Source organism: Eretmochelys imbricata, chromosome 11 (assembly GCF_965152235.1).
Source record: "Eretmochelys imbricata isolate rEreImb1 chromosome 11, rEreImb1.hap1, whole genome shotgun sequence".
Taxonomy (NCBI): domain Eukaryota; kingdom Metazoa; phylum Chordata; order Testudines; family Cheloniidae; genus Eretmochelys; species Eretmochelys imbricata.
Genome location: NC_135582.1, coordinates 1,428,947 through 1,454,350, shown reverse-complemented (window position 1 = coordinate 1,454,350; position 25,404 = coordinate 1,428,947). Strand labels below are relative to the sequence as shown.

The following is a 25,404-nucleotide window of genomic DNA, read 5'->3' as shown; positions in this document are numbered from 1 at the left end:
TGGCCACAAACAGTTTACAAGATTCAGCAACAAGACGTCAAATCAAAACCTGAAAAACAACCAACCCCCTGCTCTGCCCCCCTGGTGCCCTGCCCCTTAGTGCCCCCCTCCAGGGCTCTGTACGGGGTGGCAGCACCTCCCCCCACCCCAGTGCTGCCGGGAGCCTCCCGTAACAGAGCGGTGCCCTGGGCCATGGCCAGCTGAAAGGGCTGCCCCCTCCCCTGCCCACGGGCAGCAATGCTGGGGGCGCGCAATCCCAGCATGCAATGCTCTGCTGGCTGCACCCATGCCACGGGCGGCTGGGGGTCGGGCAGCGGGCTGCCCGTGTGCCCAGCAGGGATCACAGGGGGTGTCTGGGCCAGGACGCGGCTCGCCCCGTTTGGCCGCTCGTACGGCAGGAACAGCGGTGCAGCCCCCCCGCTCCAGGAAGGTGCCAGAGCTCTGAAACAAGCCGAGGTCACGCAGCCCGGGGGGCCTGGCGTGCCGACCGATGCCAGGGCAGCAAAGTACAGCCACAGCGGGGGGGCAGCTCTGTGCCCCTGCCCGAAGTCCCCTGGCTCCTGCCCGCGCTCATGGCCCCTTCCTGGGGGCCGCCGGCAGCTTCTCGGTGCTGCGGTCCTTGCTCTCCGTGTCGGAGTCGGACGCGTCCCCAGCCTGCTGCTGCAGCCACATCCCGGCGTAGACGCCACCCTTCTGCAGCAGCTCCTCGTGCCTGCGGGAGAGCCGGGGCTCAGGGGCTGCAGCTCCCGCCTGCCCTGCCCCGGGCGCTGCCCGGCCCTCCTGTGCCCCCTGCAGCCTGCCGGGCCCCCAGCAGCTCCCACCTGCCCTGCCCTGCCCCCAGCTCCACCCCTGCAACCTGCCCTGCCCCGGGCACTGCCCGGCCCCTCCTGTGCCCCCTGCAGCCTGCCGGGCCCCCAGCAGCTCCCGCCTGCCCTGCCCTGCCCCCAGCTCCACCCCTGCAACCTGCTCTGCCCCGGGCACTGCCCGGCCCTCCTGTGCCCCCTGCAGCCTGCCCTGCCCCGGGCGCTGCCCGGCCCCTCCTGTGCCCCCTGCAGCCTGCCGGGCCCCCAGCAGCTCCCGCCTGCCCTGCCCTGCCCCCAGCTCCACCCCTGCAACCTGCTCTGCCCCGGGCACTGCCCGGCCCTCCTGTGCCCCCTGCAGCCTGCCCTGCCCCGGGCGCTGCCCGGCCCCTCCTGTGCCCCCTGCAGCCTGCCGGGCCCCCAGCAGCTCCCGCCTGCCCTGCCCTGCCCCCAGCTCCACCCCTGCAACCTGCTCTGCCCCAGGCACTGCCCGGCCCTCCTGTGCCCCCCTGCAGCCTGCCCTGCCCCGGGCGCTGCCCGGCCCCTCCTGTGCCCCCTGCAGCCTGCCGGGCCCCCAGCAGCTCCCGCCTGCCCTGCCCTGCCCCCAGCTCCACCCCTGCAACCTGCTCTGCCCCGGGCACTGCCCGGCCCTCCTGTGCCCCCTGCAGCCTGCCCTGCCCCGGGCGCTGCCCGGCCCCTCCTGTGCCCCCTGCAGCCTGCCGGGCCCCCAGCAGCTCCCGCCTGCCCTGCCCTGCCCCCAGCTCCACCCCTGCAGCCTGCCCTGCCCCGGGCACTGCCCGGCCCTCCTGTGCCCCCTGCAGCCTGCCGGGCCCCCAGCAGCTCCCGCCTGCCCTGCCCTGCCCCCAGCTCCACCCCTGCAACCTGCTCTGCCCCGGGCACTGCCCGGCCCTCCTGTGCCCCCTGCAGCCTGCCCTGCCCCGGGCGCTGCCCGGCCCCTCCTGTGCCCCCTGCAGCCTGCCGGGCCCCCAGCAGCTCCCGCCTGCCCTGCCCTGCCCCCAGCTCCACCCCTGCAACCTGCCCTGCCCCGGGCACTGCCCGGCCCCTCCTGTGCCCCCTGCAGCCTGCCGGGCCCCCAGCAGCTCCCGCCTGCCCTGCCCTGCCCCCAGCTCCACCCCTGCAACCTGCCCTGCCCCGGGCACTGCCCGGCCCTCCTGTGCCCCCTGGCAGCCTGCCCTGCCCCGGGCGCTGCCCGGCCCCTCCTGTGCCCCCTGCAGCCTGCCGGGCCCCCAGCAGCTCCCGCCTGCCCTGCCCTGCCCCCAGCTCCACCCCTGCAGCCTGCCCTGCCCCGGGCACTGCCCGGCCCTCCTGTGCCCCCTGCAGCCTGCCGGGCCCCCAGCAGCTCCCGCCTGCCCTGCCCTGCCCCCAGCTCCACCCCTGCAACCTGCTCTGCCCCGGGCGCTGGCCGGACCTTGCCCTGCCCTGGGCACTGCCCAGACCCTCCTTTTTCCCCTCCAGCCTGCCCTGCCCCCAGCTCCACCCTCTGCAGCCTGCCCTGCCCTGGGTGCTATCCAGCCCCTCCTCTGTCCCCTGTAGCTCCCACCTGCCCCCGGCTCCACCCCCTGCAGCTCCCGCCTGCCCTGCCCCGGGAGCTGCCCAGCCCCTCTTCTGCCCCAGCCCAGGGGCCAGCTACCCCCCCCCTCTACACCATGCCCTTCTCCCCACTGAAGGGCTCTGCCCATCCCAGGGCACATTGCAGCATCTGCATAGGACCCTTTGGCAAAGGCCCCACCCCCTCCCATGCTGCGACCATCCCACCGGGCAGGAGCCGCCAGCTGCAGCCAGCACGGCACCAGGAAGGGAGCAGCCGGGCACCCGGTGCCAGTCCAGGGGCAGCTGCAGCTCCCAGGGTTGGAGGGGGACCCGCCTGCAGATGCGTTGGTACGTTACCTTCCACGCTCCACGACGCGCCCGTCCTTGAGAACCAGGATCTGGTCGGCGTTGACAACCGTGGAGAGCCTGGGGCGGGGCGGGGAGGAGAGACAGTATGTTACCAGCGCCTGAGCAGAGCCCCCCCGTGATCCTAGCCGCCGCCAGCCACACCTGCCCCAAGGTGCCCAAGCTCCCGGGGCTGACAATGCGCCCATCCCGCGTGGCACAGACCCGGGGAGGTGCTGGCAGCGAGCCACGAGGCAGCCCAGGGCCAGCAGCTGCTTGGGACGGGGCAGCCACGTGGAGCGAGTGGAAAGCTGGCCGTGAGCGCCACCACAAACAAGCCACTCTCCTGGCAGGGTGACCGTGGGAGGGGTCCCTCCAGCCCCGCCGTCCCAAAGCCACCATGGGCCTGCAGCCACAGACCCCTGCGCCCGCCCCTGCTACGGAGCCAGGGCCACAGCTGGCACGTTGATTTCAAAAACGTGCCCAAGCGCGACAGAGCCGGAGCCGGCTGCCGGAGTCTGCCGAGAGCCTGAAACCGGGCCTGGCCGCGCGTGCCCAGGGCCGGGGGTGGAACAGCAACAGAGCAGAGCAGCAACAGCTGCAGGTGCCCCCATGCTGTGGGGCTGGAAGTGCCGGGGTGCCCTGCACAGGTCATAGCCCCCAGCAGTGAGGTGCCAGCCAGTCCTGTGCCCCAGCCCATCTCGCCAGCCAGAGCACTCACGCCTACACGGCCCACCCCACCCAGCCTGCCCCGCCCCGGCACCCTCTGCTCCTCCGCACCAGGCGCGCCCCGCAGAACTCCCTGGCCCCTTCCTGCACCACCCCCTCCCCACACAGCCCCCGGTGCCAGCCTTGCCCACCCCAGCTCCCAACCATGGGCGCTGCGATGCCGCAGGGCGTGCGGGTCCCTCGTGTGGCCATGGGCACCAGCACCGCCAGCCGCTCCGCCCCAGGGACACGGCCTCCTGCGGCCGGCACAGCGACGCCATCAGTCACCCTCGCCACGGGCTGGGCACCCCCCGCCTCTCCCCGCCCCACGCTCTGGGCTGTGGCTCAGGGCTTCATGCCCGCTGCCCCCACCTCTTTCCTTTGCTCCCTCCCCACTGAGCCCCCCCCGCCTGCCAGGGCACTGTGCCCCCCGGGGCAGACACTGCAGACGTGCCCAGCACCCGCAGACGGGCACCATTCCAGCCCGTGGCTCCCTCCCAACACCCCATGTCCCAGCCCCGTGGGAGACCCCGTGCCGCTCCCTCCCCCCCTCCCCGGCCAGCACACGCCCCTGTGGGGCCAGGCCTGGCGGAGAGGGAGGCCCCGGCAAGGTTATGGATCCAGGGACAGGATCAAAGGGGTCTGGCTCCTTCTCAGCGGGCAGCCGGGCCCCGCCCAGCTCCATGTGTCTCTCATAGGAGTGGGGGGTGGTGACAGCTGGGCTCTCTCGTCCCCCACCTCTCACACGGGAGCCCCCAGCAGACACGGGGCTTTGGGCAATCCTGGCCCCGCCCAGGCTGCTTCCAGAAGGATGGGGGCTCCGAGCACCCCCCTTCCTCAGCTGCTCTCCATCCATTCACACCAGTGACAGCCACGCACGGGAGACCCCTCCCCAGACAGATACCCGGGGGGGGGGCAGCGCAATGCCAGCAGCAGAGCCCCAACCAAGGCAGCGACCCCCCCGCCTGGCTCGCACTAGGTGGCCTGTTCCCCCAGCCTGGCGGGACCCGCTGACCCCTGCGCCAATCTCCACTCTACTGGGCTGTTTGGAGGCTGTTCGGTGCCCCCCCCCCGTCAGTGCTGGCCCCAGCGTGGCGCTAGGGGGGGCTGTACTGCAGGGAGGGGTCACTAGGGGGTGCCCCCCCGTCATTGCTGGCCCCAGCGTGGCGCTAGGGGGGCTGTACTGCAGGGAGGGGTCACTAGGGGGTGCCCCCCCGTCAGTGCTGGCCCCAGCGTGGCGCTAGGGGGGGCTGTACTGCAGGGAGGGGTCACTAGGGGGTGCCCCCCCCAACCCCTCCATCATTGCTGGGTGTTGCACAGCAGAATTCTCACTACACCCCCGGCCTGTAGTGACAGCCCCCCAGGGAATTCCCCCCCCAGCCCTTGGGCCGGCTGAAGTCCCCCCCGCCCCCCCAGACCCCCACATCCCGCGCAAAGTCCTGCCCCGCCCTCACCTGTGGGCGACGACGATGGTGGTGCGGTTGGCGCAGACCTTGGCCAGCGAACCCTGGATGTTCCTCTCGGTCTCCGTGTCCAGCGCCGACGTGGCCTGCATGCCAGGCACAGTGTGCGGGAGGGGCTGGGGTGCCAGGCTGGACCCGCCCTGAGCCTCCCTGCCCCCAGCCCCACACCGCGCTGCAGCCGCCCTGCCCTACCAGCCCGGGTGCCAGGCAGCTGCTCAGCGCCGTGAGCAGGGCAGGCCCAGGCCAGCGGCTCGCGGGCTGGAGGGGTCGCCCCCCAGTGAGGACAGGTCGGCCGCCGGCCCCAGGCCGCGCTCAGAGCCGGTGCCCGGGGAAGGCGAGTGGAGACGTGGGGAGTGCGAATGGCATGGGGGGGCAGCGGGGCAGGCGGGGGCCTGGCCTTCGCTGGTGGGGAAGGGGCACGGTGGGGGGTAGCGTTCGCTGATGGCGGGAAGGGGAGGGCCCTGGGGGATGAGGGCTGGTGTTTGCTGATGGAGTGACGGGGGGTAGGGAGGGGCAGTTGATGGGGGGGTGGGGAGGGGGCCCCATGTTGGGAAGGGAGGGGGGAGGGAAGGGGGCTGATGAGGGGACAGGGGCCCGCGGGGGGCAGGGCGGGGGTCCCAGGTTACCTCGTCCAGCAGGATGATCTGCGGGCCCCTTGAGGATCGTGCGTGCGATGGCCACTCTCTGCTTCTCGCCCCCGCTCAGCTTCAGGCCTCGTTCCCCCACCTGGGTCTCGTAACCTGCGGGGCGCAGAGCCAGACGTGTGGGACCCGGCTCCCCGCTGCAGCGCCACGGGGCCGCCCCGGCCCCTCCTCCTCCCTCACTGTGAGTGCCCGGCCTGCCCCACGGGCCGCTGCGCACACCTGCCCCTCGTGCCCCCCGATGCAGCGGTGCCGGGCCCAGAGCCAAAGCTCGCCCAGGCCAGCCCCCCTGCTGCTCCCCCGGGCACTAGGCAGCCAGGCAGGGGCAGGAGTGCGGCTGTGCCCCAGAGAAAGCAGCTGGCGCCACTGGGCACCCGGGAAGGGGGCAGGGTTAACGGCACGTCCCAGCGGGCCCGCGGCACACGCAGCTCCCCTGGGCCGGGTCCAGGGGCTCCAGTCCTGGGAGGTGGCGACCCCAGCCCGGGGGCCGGGCGCGCTGGGGCAGGGCCCCGGGGAGGCACGGCGGGCCGGACTCACCCTCGGGGAAGGAGAGGATGTGGTCGTGGATGTCGGCGGCCCGGGCTGCCTGGCGCACCTCCTCGTCGGAGGCTGCGGCACGCCCGTAGCGGATGTTGTTGCAGATGGAGTCGTTGAAGAGCACCGTGTCCTGGGGCACCACCCCGATGTGGGCGCGCAGCGAGGCCTGTGTCACCTGCAGGGCAGCCCGGCCGTGCCCCGTCAGTGCGGGCACCGGGGCAGAGCCAGGCTCTCCTGAGTCAGCCCCTGCCCCGCTCCTCCCGCCGACCTGCCCGAGCCCGGAGCCCCAGGAAGCCCCAAGGCACTTGGTCCCTCATCCCCCTGCCGCAGAGCCGGGTCCCCCACAGGGAGGCCGAACTCTCGGTGACCCATTGCTGGGGCCCCCCAGCCGGCCCCCCGGCTCCCAGCCCCCTGCCTCAGCCTGTCCATGGAGCACAAATGAAAGGAACCCCTCTGCCCCCCTGGGGGGCTGCAGTAACACGGGAAGTCTTTGATCTGGCCCCCTCAGCACTTCAAAGTGGGCTGCCTGGGCCCCCCCTCCGCCGGCAGCTTCCCTTCCCTTTGGTACGTAATTGAAGCCAGGCTGGGAGCCGGCCTGTCCCATTAGCCCAGGCGGGCTGGGCTCTGCCCCCGCCCCTGCTGGAAATGGGGGGGGGTCCCACAAAGCAGGCTGAGTTCCTGGGGGAGCACATGGCCCCCCAACCTGCCCTTGGCAGCAGAGGCTCAGGCCCCCTCCTGGGGCCCCCGAGGTGCTGGCACCAGGGGCTGCGAGACAAACCCAGGGGCCGAGATGGGGAAGGCCTGGCAGGTCCCTCTCGTCCCTGGACTGCGGCTCCTGGCAGGCTCCCTCCCTGCCAGCGCTGAGGATGGCTGGGCCTAGCCTGTCCTAAGAACCCCGGGGGCCGGGGCTCCTGCCCGGATCCACCCCATCGGGGAGCCAGGGGCTGTCTCACCCCCTGCAGGCCGGGGCTCCCTCCTTCCAATGCTGCCCAGCCCCGGCACAGGCCACCCTGGGGCCGCTGGGAGGTGACACCGTCCATGCCCAGGGCGCGTGTGGCTGGGGGCGGCTGCACCTCAGGGCTTGGGGGTGGGTGAGTGGACTCTCCCCGGTGCCCCGCGAACGTAGCCATCGGGGCGTCCCCGGCCAGCCTGGGAATCGCCAGACGGCCGGGCCCCCAGGGGAGGGGCCGGGCCAGCAGAGCTCCGCTAGCCGCCCTGGGGCCGGGCGCATGGGCGGGAGGGACCCAGGGCCTGGGTGCCCCGGGCTCTGATCCCACCAAGGTCCCTGGGCATCCCACGAATCCAGCCCCGGGCAGGGCAGCCTCAGACCCCATCACGCTGGGTACCCTGCCCCAGGCACCCCCAGAGCCCCTCGCGCCCTCCCTGGACCCTGCCCCAGGCACCCCCAGAGCCCTTCGCACCCTCCCTGGACCCGGCGCCCCAGGCACCCCCAGTGCTGCCCCTCACCTTGGCGATGTCCTGCCCGTCGATGCGGATGCAGCCGCCCCACACGTCGTAGAAGCGGAAGAGCAGGCGGATGACCGTGCTTTTCCCCGAGCCGGACGGACCCACCTGAGTGCGAAGAGCACAAGGGTCAGCAGGCCAAGGGGCCGCTCGGCGCGGTGGGGCCGGGGCCCAGAGAAGGCACCGTACGGGCCGGGGCAGGATCCTGAGCAAAGGGAATTCGTCGTACGGAGACCCCTGCATGCCCGCTCACTCTGCAGACTGGCACGGGAGGGCAGGGCAGGGTGGGCAGGCTCCCAACGGACCCCCCCATGGACCCATCCCCATGGAGCCCAGCGCCAAGGTCCCGTTCTCACCAGGGCAAGGGTCTGTCCGGGCATCACCGAGAAGGAGACGTCCTGCAGGATTTCCCTCCTGCGGGCAGAGAAGGGTTCAGCTGCTTCCCCCCAGATCTCCCCCCAGCCCGGGGCACCGTGACCTCACGCTGGGGCTGTACGGCCACATCCTGCCCCGCATACCTGCCCCCACCCCGCACGCCCCGGCCCCGTGCCCGCCCCACACCTTCCTCCTCCCTCCACCCTGCACGCCCCAGCCCTGTACCCGCCCCACACCTTCCTCCTCCCTCCAACCCGCACGCCCCAGCCCCATACCCGCCCCATGGCCCCTCCTCCCTCCAACCCGCACGCCCCAGCCCCGTACCCGCCCCACGGCCCCTCCTCCCTCCAACCCACACGCCCCAGCCCTGTATCCGCCCCGCGGCCCATCCTCCCTCCACCCTGCATCCCCCAGCCCCGTACCCGCCCCATGGCCCCTCCTCCCTCCACCCCGCACGCCCCAGCCCTGTACCTGCCCCACAGCCCCTCCTCCCTCCACCCTGCACGCCCCAGCCCTGTACCCACCCCACGCCCCCCTCCTCCCTCCAGCCCTGATCCCTGTACCCATCCATCCCCACTGCACCCCGTAGCCCCCATCCCTGCCCCACCCCCGATCTCTGTGCTGGCTCCAATGCCCCCCATACCCATCCATGTAGCTGAAATGCACGTTCTCGAACTCAATGCGCCCCGAGCAGAAGCGAAGGTCCCCTGCATTCACTTCGTCCTTCACCTGCGGGACAGAGACACACGGCCTCTCAGCCCTGCCCCTCCGGGGATGCTCCCCGGACGCGGTGGGGGGAAGGGAGCGCAGAGCAGACCCCTCACTACAGCTCCGTTCCCTGCCCCTGCCCCCCTGGGGCCCCAGGCGGAGCAAACGGGCCAGCGCAGGGGACCAGAGCCCCCGGCCGAGTCCAGAGGAGCAGCCTGAACGTGTGTGTGGGGGTGACCCTCAACTCCTGTGGAGGGGAGCAGCTGATCTGCTGGGGGTGGGGCACCCACCTCCTGGGGGAGAAACTGGGGGCAGGGGAGGGCGTGTGGCCCCTCCTGGGGGCAGAGCTGAGGGCAGGGGGCAGAGCAGGGGGTGTGGCCCCTCCTGGGGGTGGAGTTGAGGGCAGGGGGCGGGGCAGGGGGTGTGTGGCCACTTTTAGGGGCAGAGCTGAGGGCATAGGGCAGGGCAGGGGGTGTGGCCCCTCTTGGGGGGCGGAGCTGAGGGCAGGGGGTGTGGCCCCTCCTGGGGGGCGGAGCTGAGGGCAGGGGGCGGGGCACCCACCTCTTGTTCCTCGTTGAAGAGCTCGAACATGTTTTCCATGTCGATGAAGGAGCTCTGGATCATCCTGCAGGCGGAGGACAGGGCAGATAAAGATGGGACAGGGGGCCACTGCCCCACTCAGCCCAGACGTTCCCACCCCCATGGTGTGGGGCGGGGGGAACTAGCGGGGGGAACTGCCTTGGTCACACCTCCAGGGGGATTTCACCAGGGAAGTGCCGGCAGCAACAGGGTGGGCTGGGCAGAGCAACGGCCTGACCCAGTGCAGGAGGCGGGGCTACCAGGCTAGATGGACCAATGGCCTGGCCCAGTGCAGCAGGAGGCGGGGCTAACAGGCTAGATGGACCAATGGGCTGACCCAGTGCAGCAGGAGGCGGGGCTATCAGGCGATATGGCCCAATGGCCTGGCCCAGTGCAGCAAGGGGCGGGGCCACAGGCTAGCTGGCCCAATGGCCTGGCGGGGGTCGGTTTCTCCCGCACTGGCGTTACCTGTAGTAGGTGCCAAACCAGTTGAGCGGCGTGTAGAGCTGGATGATGTAGGTGCCGAACAGGACGAAGTCCCCCACCTGGCAGAGACGGGGAGAGACGCCCTTCAGAGCTGGAGCCAGGCCCCCCACCCCTGGCTCCCCCGGGCCGGCAAGGGTCGGGGGCACCCAGCCGGGGGTCAGGGGCACCCAGCCGGGGGGCAGCGGTGAGGGCTGGGGCAGAGCCGACCAGGGGCATCTCATCCGCGGGGGGCTCGCAGCCCAGAACATGCCAGGGCTCCGTGGGGCACGGGCTGGCCCAGGCTCACCTGGAACCTCTTCTCCGTCACAAAGTAGGCGCAGAGCAGGGACCCCGCCAGCAGCCCCAGGCTGATGGTCAGGTTCTGGGTCTGGTTCAGCAGGCCCAGTGAGGCGTTGACCTTCCACTCCGAGACCTGCCGGGGGGCGGTGGGAGGGAGCGTTAGGGACCCCCCAGCAGGCTCAGGGCCTCCCTTCCACCCAGAGCCATGTCCCCAGCCACAGGAGTGCCCCATGCTCAACCCACTGCAACCCCCCACCCCGCACCACTGAGCTGAATTTGCCCCCCTCCCACAATGTATCTGCTGGAAACCCCATGGGGATGCAGGCAGCTGGGGCTCCCCTTGCAGGGCTGGGGTCATGCTTAGCCCCCTGGGGCTGTCAACTGCCCCGCGCGAGGCCCCTCCTTAGCGCCCATCCCCCAGTGCAGGGCGGCGAGGGGAGCTAGGCACAGGGATCGGAGCCCCCCCCAGCCCCACCCCCCTGCCCCAGCACCTGGTACTTGAGGATGGCGTCATTGAATCGATTCACTTCATAGCTCTCCGCGTTGTAATACTTCACCTGAAACACATGGAGCCCGGGCTCAGTCCCAGCCCCTGGACACAGCCCACCCCTGGGCTGAGAACTGGCCCCCCACCCGCCCCCAGGGCTCAGCACCTCCTTCCTCTCTCCCACCTGCCACTTCCCCATGCCCCCTCCCGGGACAGCCTCCCCACCCAGAGCCCCCCCAGTCTGTGAGCACCTCCCGGGAGCTGAGCCACCCCCTGCCCCCCACCGGAGCTCGGCCCCCGGGGGGATCTGCCCAAGGCCCCGCCCGCCGGTCGGTACCGTCTCGAAGTTGAGCAGAGAGTCCACGGCCCGGGCCTTGGCCTCGTTGTCGCGGGTGTTCATGTCCCGCCGGTACTTGGTTCTCCACTCTGTGATGATGATGGTCAGGGCTACGGGGGGGGGGGGGGTTCACACGTCACCCTGTCCTGCTACCATGGCCCCCCACGCCCAGTCCCTCGGCCACTGCTCCCCCAGACCTGCGCCCCAGGGTCACCGACTGCGGGTGGGGGACGGATCCCAGCACAAGCCCCCCCGGGCAGGGCCCCCCCCGCCTCCCTGCCAGGACGAGCCAGCACAGGGCCCCCCCCACCACCCCTCCCTCCCGCCGGGACGAATCAGGGCAGGCCCCCCCACCGCCCTCCCCCTCCACGAGTCCGCGCAGGGCCCCCCCCGCAGGACCCCCCCGCACGCACGCACTCAGGTAGAGGCTCATGCAGACGAAGATGATGAGGCCGAACCAGAGGCTGAAGGCTGAGCTGAAGTAGATGATGCCGATGACGACGTCCGCGATGGTGGGGAAGATGCTGAAGATGATGTAGCTGTGGGGGGGTGGGGGGGACAGGAAGGGTCGTGTCAGCCCAGGGTCACCCCTACCCCCTTCCTCCCGCCGCCCCATGGGCCTCTCCACCCCCCACCTCCTCTGCCCTCCCCATCCCCCCACCCCGATCCACCTCCCCCGCTGCCCCACAGCCCTGTCCACCCCTCACACCCTCATCCCCACCCGCTACCGCCCCTCTGCCCTGCCCATCTCCCTCTTCCCCCACCCTGACTCACCCTCACCCCCCACCTCTCCCTCTGTCCCATAGACCTGCCCCCACTTTACCCCCTTCTCGCCCCCTCCCCGGCTCAGCGGCCACTGCGGGGCGGGGGCTCTGGGGGCGGCTGCAGGAGGCCCCCCGCGGTACCTGAGCAGGCTGTTGACGCTGCTGGTGCCCCTGTCCACGCTGCGCAGCACCTCGCCCGTCTTGCGCCCCAGATGCCAGCGCAGGGACAGGCCGTGCAGGTGGGCGAAGAGACGCACTTGCACCTGCCGGTTGGTGAACTGCTGCACCCGGATCCACAGGAAGGTCCGCAGGTTGCTGACGAAGCCGGTGGAGCCTGCGGTGGGGGGGGGCACGCGATGGATCGGCGGAGACCTCCCCCGCCCACTGCCCAGCGCTGGTACCCGAGGGCACGGCCAGGGCAGCAACGCAGCCGGCACCCAGAACCACCCCCGGGCGTAGGCCTGGAGCAGCTCCCCCCAGAGCCCTGAGTGCCACGGGGCCCCTGGAAACGCCTAGACACCTGCCCCCAGCGCCCAAACCCTGGCACCCAAGGGGAGCTGGGACCCACCCCAGGGCCCTGGCTGGCCAAAGCAGGGAGGGGCTGGGCCCGGGCTGGCTAATCTGCTCCCTCTGCCGGCCCGTTCCAGGGAATGCCCCCAGCCCCACTGCTGGCCTCCAGCGTCCCCCCATCTCTGTGCCCAGCACTGGGTCAGCAGAGCTGATGCCCGCACCCCTGCCACGGCAGCCCCAGTCTCCACAGCAGCTTCCCGCCTGGGCAGGGCAGCGCCCGGAAAGGGCACGCGCAGAGCCTTGCCACCCCCAGGATTGCCCGAGGGACCGCCCCCTGCCAGGTCCAGAGGGTCGGGGGGCCCAGCCGCGGATCGTCCGTGGCTGGGGGCTAAGGATGGCTTGTGTGCAGGGCACTGCCCGCTACCCTCCCACGGGACAGCATTTCACCATCTCCACCAGCCCCGCCCCGCCCCACCAGGGCCTCAAGCCCTGCCTGGAGCCCCCCATGCCCAGCCCCAAGGCGGCTCCTACCGGCGCCTCCACCCTGCAGGAACTTCAGGAACACGTAGGTGCAGATGGTCCAGGCGACCGTGTGCCAGGCAGCGCCCTCAGTCAGCTCGTTCACTGGGGAGACGGGAGACCCGGATCAGAGCGCTGGGGGTGGAGGCGGCTGGCACCACTTCCCTGCAGCCGCGGGAGGGAGCTGGGGCCTGCGTGGCACCCCAAGCCCCGTGCCGTCCCGCCCCCAGCTTCTCACGGCACCGCTCCCCCGTCACGTGCCAGGGTGCCACTGCCCAGCCGGCGCTCTCCTGCTACCGCCCCGCCAGCTCCCGGGGCAGGGGCCTGGGATCCACCCGCCCCGACCCCAGTGGTGCTAGAGACAACACGGCCCACGCCCGCGACCACCAGGCAGCAGCCACCCCGGGCTGAAATGCAGCCTCTTCTGGGGTGGGGCACGACAGCCACTGTGGGGTTAGGCCCAGGTGAAGTCCTGGGCTCCTCGGCACTCTGGCAGGCCGAAGGGGACTGCTCATGAGGAGACACCGGGGCCAATAGAGACCCTGGGGAAAGGGCCCCGGGCTGGGCCGTGAATGCAGGAGGCTGGTGGGGGGTCCTGAGAGACCGTGCCCCCTAGCTCCAGAGAATTCCCCCCAAGCGCCTCACCTCCCCAGCCTGGGGAGGCCCCCGCAGCTAGACCAGGACAGGCTGGGGGGCAGGAGGGGTCTGGCGTGTGTGGGCTCGTTATCACTGGGGCAGGGAGGACTCTCACTGGGGCAGCACCCCCCCAGCCAGGCACAGGTCAGTTCTTGCTGGGGGTGCCAGGCTCAGCCCCGTGGCAATGAGTCATTCGGGGGGAAGGGACCAGGATGGGAGAGCCGGCCACTCACCCCACCCTGGGCAAGGGTGTTCCCGGTGCTCTGGGGCAGGATGGGGGCACTGGAGCGCAGACCCACCGCAGGCTGAGTCAGCCAAGGCCCAAGCCCTGCTCCCCACAGGTATCCTGTCCTGGGATGCCCTTCCACACCCCCAGCCCTGTATAAACAGTGCCCTCGCCCCACCCCAGAGGTGGCTGCCGCTCAGCGCTGGGGGAGGGATCCCTGTATAAACAGTGCCCTCGCCCCACCCCAGAGGTGGCTGCCGCTCAGCGCTGGGGGAGGGATCCCTGTATAAACAGTGCCCTCGCCCCACCCCAGAGGTGGCTGCCGCTCAGCGCTGGGGGAGGGATCCCTGTGTGACAAGGGCGTTGGGCACCTGCGGGGTGACCATACCAGAGCAGCAGCACCTGATGGAGGGTGCAGAAGGCAGGTCCCCTCTCAGCTCCAGGACACACTCTCCTGCCAGGCCAGAGCTGGGCTGCCTCCATCCCACAAGGCCTCTGCGACGACACCCGCAGCGGGCTGGGCATAGAGCGGTGCCGGGCTGGGCCCCAGGGTTGGATGCAGGGCTGGATGCCCTGGGCAGGGACTGAGCAATGCCTCCCCATGCTGCACTGGCTCCTGGCTGGCCCTCGGCTGAGGGCAGCCTCCCCCAACCCCCTCAAAGCAGGCACCGAACACCGGGCTCATCCCAGGCCCCCTATAAAACCCCACAGGAGAGCACCCCCTGGTGGAGAAGCCCAGGCATTGCCCAATACGTGCCGCAGCTCCCCTCCGCACAGGGCCTCTGCCCAGGGGGCTGCAGACAGAGCAGGGGCCATGGGAACCAGCGCGTACTGGGGCAAGGGGGGAGGGGGTCCCCTGGGCCTGGCAACCAAGCATCAGACACCCCTCCCACACCTGCTTCCCGGCGGCCCATAGCTCCACGCAGCTGTGTCTGCAGAGGGGGTCACTGGGCAGTGCCAGCCTGCCCTGGTCTGGGGGCGCGACCCCTTCCCCTCCCGGCCCCCCGCCGCGGGCCTCACCGATGTTCTTGTAGTAGATGGGCACGAAGACGTTGATGACGCGCTCCAGCCCCATCAGCACCATGCAGAACAGCACCAGGCCCTGCAGCAGGGGGCTGCCCCGCGGCCACACATACTGCACCAGCAGCCGCAGCTTCCGGCCCAAACCCTTCCAGGTGGAGTGGCTGTCGCGGTCGCCTGCCAGGAGGGGCTGAGATGGAGAAAAGGGGTGAGGAGGGGTGTGTGCCCAGGGCGATCCGTCCCTTCACCCCCGGCCTCAGAGCACTACAGGACTGGGGATACCTGGGCAGGGGGGCAAAAGCTCCCGGCCTTGGGGTGCTGATCCCATTGGGCTTGGGGTGAGCCTGGCACAGGGTGAACCAGGCACTGGGGCGATCCTGGCACTGGGGTGTGGGGAGAACCAGGCACCAGGGTGTGGGGTGAACCAGGCACTGGGCTGAACCAGGCACGGGGATGTGGGGTGAACCAGGCCCTGGGGCGATCCTGGCACTGGGGTGTGGGGTGAACCTGGCACTGGGGCGATCCTGGCACTGGGGTGTGGGGTGAACCAGGCACTGGGGTGAACCAGGCACGGGGATGTGGGGTGAACCAGGCCCTGGGGCGATCCTGGCACTGGGGTGTGGGGTGAACCTGGCACTGGGGCGATCCTGGCACTGGGGTGTGGGGTGAACCAGGCACTGGGGTGAACCAGGCACGGGGATGTGGGGTGAACCAGGCCCTGGGGCAATCCTGGCCCTGGGGTGTGGGGCACAGATACTCCTAGGCCTTGGAGGAGGAGGCCAAAGTGTGAGTCCTGCCGCTCATATGGGGCCACCCAAGTGGGCAGCGGGGATGTGGAAGGAGGAACCCTGGCTCTGGTGCACAGCGCCCTGGATTTATGGGAGGGGAGAGGACTGATGGGGGGCCCCGACCCCAGCGGTACGGACAGTGCTGTGCTCAGGCATGGGGGAGACTGGGGGCCTGACCCCTGACCCCAGGGTTCCGATCCCGCAGCGCCAGGGCAAGGAGCCAGAGTCTGGCTGCCCCCCTGCTGGCGACGCTGCGTGAGCCAGGGGGTGGCCCGACCCTGGCAGCTCACATCCCCTGCCAAGGGACAGGCCAGCGCTGGGGTGGGGGGAGGCCGGCTGCAGGACACGGCCGAGCCAGCAGCACCATCTGCTGGCAGATTCACTCCTCGCTTAAACCCATTCTTTGCTGGGTCACGTTTACACACTCGATCCAGACCCTGCTGGGGTGGGTGGGTCCCCACGCCTGGGCACTGCGGTGGCAGGATCAGGGCCACGGCTGCCTTCCCACCTTGCTTCTGGCTGCCATGGCGGCCCCAGGGTAGAAGAGACGAGGTGCCGCGGGAAGCCCTTCTCGGCCCAAGGCCTGTGGGTGGAAGGTGCCCGTTCTTGAGCGCCGCAGAGCTCCAGGCCCGGGACAGGACGCACCCTCTGCTTCCCTCTTCGGGCCGCAGGAAGAGCCCCGCGGAGCTCGGCAGCTGGCACCAGCAGGCGCTGGGCCAAGGCAAGAGATTCCCTCCCCTGCCTTGTCGCTTGCTCTTTGCTCAGTTCTGCCCAGCGGGCTCCAGCCCAGGGCTCTGGGGTGCTGGTGTCCACCCCCGCCCCACCCCAGACCCCAATCCTGGGACTGAAACCAAGGACAGAATAAACCCTGCGGACAGCTCCATTCCCACCACGGTTCCTCCTCCAGAGCCTGAGCCCGGGGGCCTGGCACTGCCTTTGGGCTGCGGGGGTGGGGGCTACCAGGAGCAATGGGACAAACTGGCCAGCAGGACACACAGCCTGGACACGGGCAGACAGCTTCGGGTCGGTGGAGGGAGGGTCTGGGACAGCCTCCCCTGGGAGCAGCGGGGGCCACCTGTCTGGTTTGAAGATGGAGCATGGCGCGTGTCTGAATGGGCTGACCTCTCAGGGTCGCCTGCAAGAGCAGCGGCTGGAGTCGATGGTCCAGGGGATCCCACCCAGGCCTGTGTCCCCCTGGTCACCACCCTAGGCACAGGGATGGACAGTACTGAGGCAAGTCCCAGGATCCAGTCCTGATCTCCGTGGGCCGGGCCCAGGGATCCGGGCTGGAGACCGCAGATACAGCTCCACACCCCGGGCCCCACGGCCGCTCTGCTCTCCGGGGAGAGCTCGTCTGGGCAGGGGACAGCGTCCTCGGGGCCGGACCCAGGCTGAGGGAGGAACTCACTGGGACTAAGGCTCACCCCAGCCCTCCCCGATACAAACATCCCGCAGTGGGACATTTCCCCGGCACACACAGCGCTCCCCCTGGGCCGGGGATGAGAGGGAGAACAGACCGCCCTGGCCAGGCAAGAGACAGGACAGCCCAGCGGGTAGGGCAGCTCCCCACTGGGCCCCAGACTCCCTGTGGCATGCTCGGTGCCTCCAGCCGCTCTGTACAATGGGGCGGTAGCTGGCCTGCCTGCCAGGCCTGGTGTGGGGCTGAAGATGGTGAGATACCCACATGCGATGGGGATGGGGCCGGAAAAGGACTGGGACAGGTGCCAGTCGCGGTGTTTAACGCACAGCAGGAAGGCACCGGATGCTGGTGAAGGGGGCGGGAGAAGAACCTGTCAGAACAGAACAGTGGGTGGGTGGATGAGCCCCCAAGGGGGTGGGGCTGGGGGGGGCTCAGACAGAGACCTGAACACAGCCCTCGAAGGGACGAGGAATGTCTGGGCAGGGAATGGAGGGAGTCTGACCCAGGGGGACAGTCCTCGCCTCCCTCAGCCGGACACAAACTTCTCCAGCTCCATCATCCCCCAGGCAGGGCATCTGCCCCCCAACTCCTCTTGGAGGGCTGGGGGTGCGGCGCCCATCACACCAAGGCACAGGCAAGCGGGGGCCAGTAACGCACACTGAGTGCCCAGGCGACGGGGCCCTTCGAAGAGATCACACGTACCAGGGGTGCAGCAAGGGGGGCCCGGGCCCCCCCGCTCCCTGACCAGAGCTGGGTGGCTTAATGGCAGAGCCCCTTCCCTCCTGGCATGACAGAGGGGCGCCCAACCAAATCTGAGTGGTGCTGTGACCCTGTGCCCCGGCTTCCCCTCTTTGCAGTCCTTCAGTGCCCATGGGCACCGGACACTCCTCGCTCCAGGGAGAAGTGGAGCAGGGGGCACCAGGTGCCCGCAAGGAGGGGTGAGGGCTGGAGCCAGGCCTTGGGTGCTTCCTGGGGAAGCGAAGGGCTGGGTGTGGGGCAGTGTGGATGGAGTGTGGGACTGGGGACAGGTCACAGGGCTGGGGGTGGGGCAACAGGAGGGGAGTGAATGGGGGGCTGGGCGCAGGGCTGGGTGTGGGGCAGTGTGGATGGGGTGTGGGGCTGGGCATGGGGCAGTAGGAGGGAAGTGAATGGGGAGCTGTGGGCTAGGTTCAGGGCTGGGCGTGGAGCAGTGTGGATGGAGTATGGGGTGGGATCAGGTCACAGGGCTGGGTGTGGAGCAGCAGGAGGGGAGTGAATGGGGTGTTGTGGGCTAGGTGCAGGGCTGGGTGTGGGGCAGTGTGGATGGAGTGTGGGGCTGGGTGTGGGGCAGCAGGAAGGGAGTAAGTGTGGGGCTGGGTGTGGGGCAGCAGGAAGGGAGTAAGTGTGGGACTGGGCTATAACACGGCATGTAGACCTCCGGGCTCTGGGACATGCCCGGTGCCTACACTGTGGTTTATAGCCCCGCAGCCGCAGCCCCTGACCTGGGCCAGCTGTGGGGTTGAGGTCCGTGTGGAAGCGCCCTCCTGAGGGGTCGGCCAGGTTCAGCTGGCAGCTGTGGGACATAAGCACCTGCTGTGCACTGAAGCTGGAGGGATTCATGCCCTCAGGAGGGAGCTGCAGCCGGATGGCAAGGCCGGGTGACTGGGACACTCTCAGAACCATCAGCAGCACCAATCCCCGTCCTGCAGGGTGCAACTGCCCCCAAAGCCTGGTGCTGGGTAGGGTTCAGCACCCAGGGAAAGTGCAACTCGTCCAGGCTGGGCTGGTGCAGGGCTCCTCCCTCTGGCCTGCTCAGCCCACACCCTAGATCCTCTCCACCTCACGGAGCTGCTCCCATCTCCCTTGTGCCCAGGTGGGGCACTGAGCCACCACCCCAGGGAGGCAGCAGGACCCACAGAACCCTTTCCCAGCAGAATCGACCTCTCACAAACCACTGTGATAACCCAACACAGCCCTGTTCTGGCGATGCCCCTCGCCCCCCTACAACCCGCCCCCGGACACCTGCGAGGGACAGGGGGACCCACCTGCCTGTTCTCCACATCGCGCTCATCCTCGTTCACCAGCAGCATGTAGGGCTTGTGCGGCAGCCCGGGCGCCTTCATCCCCAGCACGAAGAGGGCGAAGGTGCAGACATACCGCAGCACCCACAGACTGAACTGCACCTGCATGGGAGCCACGGATCAGCCACCTGCAGCCCCGAGATCCCAGCCCCCCTCGCAGGCCGGAGCCCTCAGCTTTGAGCCAGAGACCTGGAGAGCAGGCCGGGGGCTCAGAGACAAGCGGGCCCCCGCGGTGCTGGGAGGGCCCAGGTGCGTGGGCGAAGGCAGGACGCTTGGCTGGGCTGGGTCGTGCCTGCGTGGATGGGCTCAGACTTGGGGGGCGTCTCGGGGTGGCAGGCCCACGAACCAGGTGAGAGGAGGCTGCGATGCGAGCCGGGCTCTGGAGAGACAGGGCCGGACAGAGAGGGGGAGACAGAGCCCAAACGGTCCTGCCGCTGGCCGGTCTGGCCTCGTCCGAGCCTCCGCTCCCCCGTGCTGACCCGCGGCCCCCACAGGCTGGCTCCAGGGCACTAGGAAAGGCCTGGCGCTGCCGACGCCGGTGCACGGGTCTGGTGCAGTGCGAACGTCTCCGACCACAGCCTGCGCTCGCTGGGCAGAGCTGACGGGCCAAGCAGGAGGGCTGGGGCCAGCCGCATGCCCTGCCCTGAGGGGAGTGGGACCCGAGGCCTGGCCCACTGATGGATCCTCCAGGGACTCTTCAACGGCTGGGGATCCTGGGGATCCGGGACTGTGGGTCCCGCTAAGGACCAGGCCCCAGGGGGCACCAAGGGGTGGAGAAGGGGGGTTCATGCCACATCCCGGCTGCTCCCCCTCTAGCTAGTCTCTCCACTCTGAGGCCGGTGAGGTCTGGGAGCTCCAGGATCTGGGGCGCTGGGCAGTCACCTCTCTCCCAGCGTGGCGTGGGGCCCGCGGCCCAGGCTAGTGGGAGCCATCCTGCCCCAGCCAGGGGCGGGGGAGCTTGGCCAGCCGGAGCTCTAGGATGTGGCTGGGGGCCCCCCTTGCCTGGGAACGGGTACCCCTAGCACCCCACAGCAGTGGACGCCCCGATAACGCCCCCCACGGCTGCCGGGTGAGGCTCGGCGAGAGTAGCCAGGGTCCCATCCCTGGAGGAGCTGTGGTGAGTGAGGGGCCCCTAGATGAGGTATCGGGGCTGGGTTGAAGTGGGGCAGCTGTCTGGCTGGGGGGGAGGGGTATCTAAAGCCCCCCCTTTCCCTCGGAGCTACCCCCATCTGCGCAGTGGGGCCAAAGAGGGACGAGACAAACATCCCGACCCACAGGGTGGGGGGAGAGGGAGGCAGGGCCCGGGGGGTTCATGCAGCACTGCAGAGCCCCCCACCAGCCTGCGCCACTGGCCCCGGGAGTAGGATGAGCTCCCTGAGGGAAGGGGGCCCCACATCCAGCCCCGGGAACACAGACGCCCTCCCCCCCCCCCCCCGCCAGTGACTCAGCAGGACACAGCCAGCGGGAGCCCTGCCCCACGGGGCCTGCCCCAACGCCGGCTCCACCCCACCGTGACTCAGCAGGACACAGCCAGCGGGAGCCCTGCCCCACAGGCCTGCCCCACCCCACCGTGACTCAGCAGGAATCCCAGGGCCGGGCAGCCGAGGCCCCGGGTGGGGGAGAGAAACAGGGGCTGCCTCTCCCCGGGGTCCCCGGCCTCCGCAGGGTAAACGCCCTGGAGGGGGAGGCAGTGCTGGGGGGGTTCCAGGGGGCTGAACGATACGGGCCGGAGAGCAGGACAAACTCCCCAGCTGGGAGGCGGCTCCGCTGGGACTGTCCCCACGGGAAGGGCCGGGGCCCTGGCATTCGGGGCTTTCCAATCCGAGCCGGGGACAGCCCTCCCCACAGCCGGACGCTGGCAGTGACTGGCCCAGTGCCACCGCACACGGCCGCCCAGTGAACAGCCCTGATAATGGGGAAGGGACATCTGGGACCATCCCCGCAAGCCCTCACCGCAGGGCTGCCTGGGGAAGGGGGTTCAGAGGCAGCCAGCCTGGCAGACGGGGGATCCTCCGGTGCCCTGGCATTAGGGGCCGGACCAGCCAGCACCAGTGACATCTATGAGGCCAGGTGGGGCTCCAGACCAGCAGGGCTCTGCTCTGCCCTGGGCTCGGGGGGTGCAATCGATGGGCTAACCCCAGGGGCAGGCTGCACCTGGCAGCGCTCCCAGGGCGTGGGGGCCCAAACCCAAACCGGACCCTGCTCAGGCTGCGGGGGGGAGGCTTCCTGTCTCTACCCAAAGAGGGACTGGGGTGCAGCCCAGCAACAGCCCCAAGCCCCCCACTCCGGGCTCCGCCAACCCTCCAGGACCTCGCCCCCCACCTACCTTCTGCGGGGCGTCTCCCAGGGACCACCACCACAGGGGGCTCCTCCAGGACACCAGGGCCAGGTTCTCGGCCGCAAAGGCCAGCGCCCAGAAGAGCAGCAGGACGGTGCCGTGGCCTCTGGTCCTGTCCTGCGCCAGCACCCGGGTGTGCTCCAGCCGCAGGAGGCCGAGGGAGCAGCCCCAGCCCACAGCCGAGAGGCAGCCGTACAGCACCAAGTAGCCGGAGAGCGGCCCCGCACCCAGCGCCTGCCACAGGAGGGCGCCGAGGGGCTGCCCCGCCAGCAGCAGCGAGAGCAGCACCTGCCCGTGGTAGAGGCGCGAGCGGGGGACGTGCTTGGGCTCCATGGCGCGGCCGAAGCGGGCGTAGCAGCCGTACTGCAGGGCGCCCAGCAGGAGGCAGACGCTCAGCAGCACGGCGGGCACCAGCGTGAAGTAAAAGCAGGGGGCGAGCCCCTGCTGTGCCCAGGCCTGGGAGAGGGTGCCGTTCCCCGGGCAGTAACTCCCCAGCACCGCCATCCTGCCGGCCGAGAGGCTGCGGAGACACAACGGCACAAACGTGGGCGCTCAGCAGGGGCTGGCACCGAGGCGAGCGGACGCTGGCATGGCCGCACACAGACGCGCGTGAGCAGCCCTGCTCCGAGGTGTGCAAACACACTGACAGCTGCGCACACAGGTATTCTCCTCTGCGTAGGTTCTCCGACCACGCTCCTCACCCCAGCAACTCAGCCCCCAGGAAGACAGGCTCCGTCGAGAGTGGGATGCGCGCACAGCACAACGGATTAGCAATCCAGGGCTGCAACCACTCAGCCATCTTGTGTGACGGGTGTGCAAATACAGGGCCACAAGCCCACGCGTGCGTACAGACCCTTGCACGGCATGGTCAAATCCCCAAGCCAGTGCCCAGGCACACCCATGGCGGGATACAGTTCCCTGGATCTCCCTCCCCGGCAGCTTCCTGCAGAGATCATGGCCTGGGCCCATCGGCAGGCTGGGATTCCCCGCAGCCCTCCCTGGACACAGCACTGGCCTGCTCTGGCCCTGCACCAGCTCAAACCCTGCTGGGACACAGGCAGGGAGGGGGCTGGTAATCAGAGGGGCATGGCACTTCACACTGGTGCCTGGCGTGCCCCTCAGGGGGCTATAAACCAACACGACCCCCCAGGAGATGAGCTCGAGGCCGGGCCTTGCACTTCTCTGAGGCCAAGGCTGAGTAGTGGCCATTCATCCAGTGGCCCCAGCCGGGCAGCGTGCCCACGCTGGGTGGGGGCAGGGGGCTGTGTTCCCCCAGTGCAGCCGTACCGCCCTCTGGGTAGGTACCCCATAATTCTCTGCCCAGCTGCCCAGAGCAATGGCTCCTGGGACGCCTTGGAACGAGGGCTGTCCATTAATCGCAGTTAACTCCAGCAATTAACTCAACACAAATTAACACGGTTAAAAAAATTAATTGCGATTCATCGCAGTGTTAAACAATAGAATATCCATCAAAACTGATTATAAATATTTGTGGATTTTTTCTACATTTTCAAGTATATTGAATGCAATGACAATGCAGAATACACAGCGTACAGGGCTCTCTTTACATTATTGGTTTTGATTGCACATATTTGCACCGTAATAAAGATAAACAAAAGAAATAATATTTTTCGTACACGTCCCGTCCTGAGATCTCTCTTTGTCCTGAAAGTGCAACTTACAAAGGTGGAATTATCTTTGTTACATAACCGCTCTCAAAACCAAAACCCTGTAAAACTTCAGAGCCCACAAGTCCACTCAGTCCAACTTCTTGTTCAGCCAGTCGCTCAGACAAACAGCTTCGGTTACATTTGCAGGAGAAAATGACTCGTTGACCATGTCACCTGACAGTGAGACCAGGTGTTCGCAGGGCACGGTTGTAGCCGGCGTTGCGAGATATTTACGCGCCAGATGCGCTAAACCTTCCGCTGCCCCTTCGTGCTTCGACTTGCAGATTGCACGGACTTCTGTTTAACGTTTTTTACAGTGCAACTATTTGTAATAAAAACCAACAACATAAAGTGAGCCCTGTACCCTTCGTATCCTGCGTTGTCACTGAAATCAAGATATTGGCAAACATAGAAAAACATCCACAAATATTTATAATACTTCAATTAAAGCTGCGATTAATCACGATTCATTTTGTAATCGTTTGACAGCCCTAGTTGAAACCACACCAAGCCGGCAGCGGGTGCAGGACGCAGCCGAGCTGCGAGGGGGGCACGGCCCTGAGCGCGCACCCACCCACCCACCTGTGCGATTCCACACTGCCCCGGCCATGCTGGCAGGCAGGGGGGTCCCTGCACGGGGGGGGGGGAGCAGAGCGCGAGCTGCATACACCAGTGGTCCTGAACCCCCCGGCACCACGAGGTGCCCCATGACCACCTTGCCCCACGGGGCACCTGAGCACCAAGCATTCTGCAGGGGGCGAAGGGGAGCACAGGACGGGGCCCAAGGCTGCAGAGGGGCAGGGACGGGCAGGGGGACCCGGGTGGGCAAAGGACCAGTGTTGAAGCTGGGGAGGGGGCGGCGGGCGGGTTTCAGGCTCAGCCACCCCCAGTTCCCTCCGGCCCCTTCACACCCTGGAGCCCCGAAAGCTTCCATGGGGGAGACCGGCCTCCTCAACCCCCCCATCTATCCCACATGGGGGGGGACCGGCCCCCTCGCCTCCCGCGGCCTCCTCAACCCCCCCACCAGACCCACACGGGGGGACCGGCCCCGTTGCCTCCCCCGGCCTCCGCAACCCCCCCACCAGCCCCACATGGGGGGACCGGCCCCCTCGCCTCCCCCCACCAGCCCCACACGGGAGGACCGGCCCCCTCGCCTCCCCCGGCCTCCTCAACCCCCCCACCAGCCCCACATGGGGGGGACCGGCCCCCTCGCCTCCCGCGGCCTCCTCAACCCCCCCACCAGACCCACATGGGGGGGACCGGCCCCCTAGTCTCCCCCGGCCCCCTAGTCTCCCCCCACCAGCCCCACATGGGGGGACCGGCCCCCTAGTCTCCCCCGGCCCCCTAGTCTCCCCCCACCAGACCCACATGGGGGGGACCGGCCCCCTCGCCTCCCGCGGCCTCCTCAACCCCCCCCACCAGACCCACATGGGGGGGAACACCGGCCCCCTGGCCTCCCCCGGCCTCCTCAGCCCCCCATGGGGGTCAGTCGCGTCACACCCCCGGCCCCACACGGGGGCTCTGCCCGGCCCCTCTCACCTGCCCCGCTCCGGCTGCGGCTCCAGCTCCCAGCCCAGCTGCGCACACGCTGCGGCCTGCCGGCTCCCGCCGGGTCCTAGTGCCCGGACGGCCACTGGCCTGGCCACGGACCCCCCGAACCCCCCGAGCTCCCCTGCACCCTCTGCCCAGACACCCCGGGACCTGATCCCCCCGTGCCCCGCCCCCCTGCTCCCAGGACCCGCAATCCCCCCTGCACCCTCTGCCCAGAACCCCGGGACCTGATCCCCCCATGCCCCGCCCCCCATCCCCTGCACCCTCTGCCCAGACACCCCGGGACCTGATCCCCCCGTGCCCGGCACCCCTTTCCCAGGACCCCCAATCCCCCCCGCACCCTCTGCCCAGAACCCCGGGACCTGATCCCCCCATGCCCCGCCCCCCCATCCCCTACACCCTCTGCCCAGACACCGAGGGACCTGATCTCCCCGTGCCCTGCTTCCCCATCCCCTGCACCCTCTGCCCAGACACCCTGGGACCTGATTCCCCAGTGCCCTGGTCCCCCTTCCCTGGGACCCCCTGAGCCTTCCTGCACCCTCTGCCCAGACACCCCGGGACCTGATCCCCCCATGCCCGGCCCCCCTGTTCCCAGGACCCGCAATCCCCCCTGCACCCTCTGCCCAGACACCCCAGGACCTGATCCCCCGGTGCCCCACCCCCCCCATCCCCTGCTCTCTCTATCCAGACACCCCGGGACCTGATCCCCCATGCTGAAGGCCGAGGGTGGGGTTGTGCACAGTAATGCTTGGACAGAGCCCCCAGTGCAGGTCCCAGCTGCACTTGGGGTGGACTCCAGCGGTGCAGGGCCCCAGCTCATCAGGCTTCTGCTGCCAAGGCCCCACAGCGCTGGCTGGGGGACCCCGGGGCTGCTCTTGTGGGCCTAGGGGCAGGACGTTCTTCAGGAGCCCTGCGCAGGAACCAGCCTCTTCTCTGAGCCCGTTTCCAGGGTGGTGGGGCCCGTGTGGGGTGTGTTTGTTCAGCCAGGCTGGGGCCCAGCGCAGTGGCCTCTCCCTCCCAGTGGCTGAGCTTTGGGGCTGCTCGCGAGCCAGGCGCTCAGCTGGCCCGACTCCTGGTGCTCTGTGGGTGTTTGAGCTGCAAGGGGGGCCTTTGGCCCCACAGCTCTTTGACCGGACCGCTCC

The 25,404-nt window shown here is 69.4% G+C and overlaps 1 protein-coding gene across 1 annotated transcript; it reads right to left on the bottom strand.

Annotated features, from left to right (window-relative positions):
- On the bottom strand, positions 1–24,338 carry ABCB6 (ATP binding cassette subfamily B member 6 (LAN blood group)). The gene is given in 21 exon segments (XM_077829533.1): positions 1–712; positions 2,709–2,777; positions 4,859–4,953; positions 5,494–5,511; positions 5,513–5,607; positions 6,046–6,220; positions 7,513–7,617; positions 7,866–7,923; positions 8,528–8,613; positions 9,154–9,217; positions 9,640–9,716; positions 9,944–10,069; positions 10,428–10,493; positions 10,761–10,870; positions 11,178–11,299; positions 11,666–11,858; positions 12,566–12,658; positions 14,436–14,625; positions 18,668–18,805; positions 21,030–21,561; positions 24,251–24,338. Coding segments are annotated over 20 exon segments (2,538 nt in total). The 5' UTR covers positions 21,546–21,561; positions 24,251–24,338; the 3' UTR covers positions 1–570.
- Between the last annotated feature and the right edge of the window lie 1,066 nt (positions 24,339–25,404).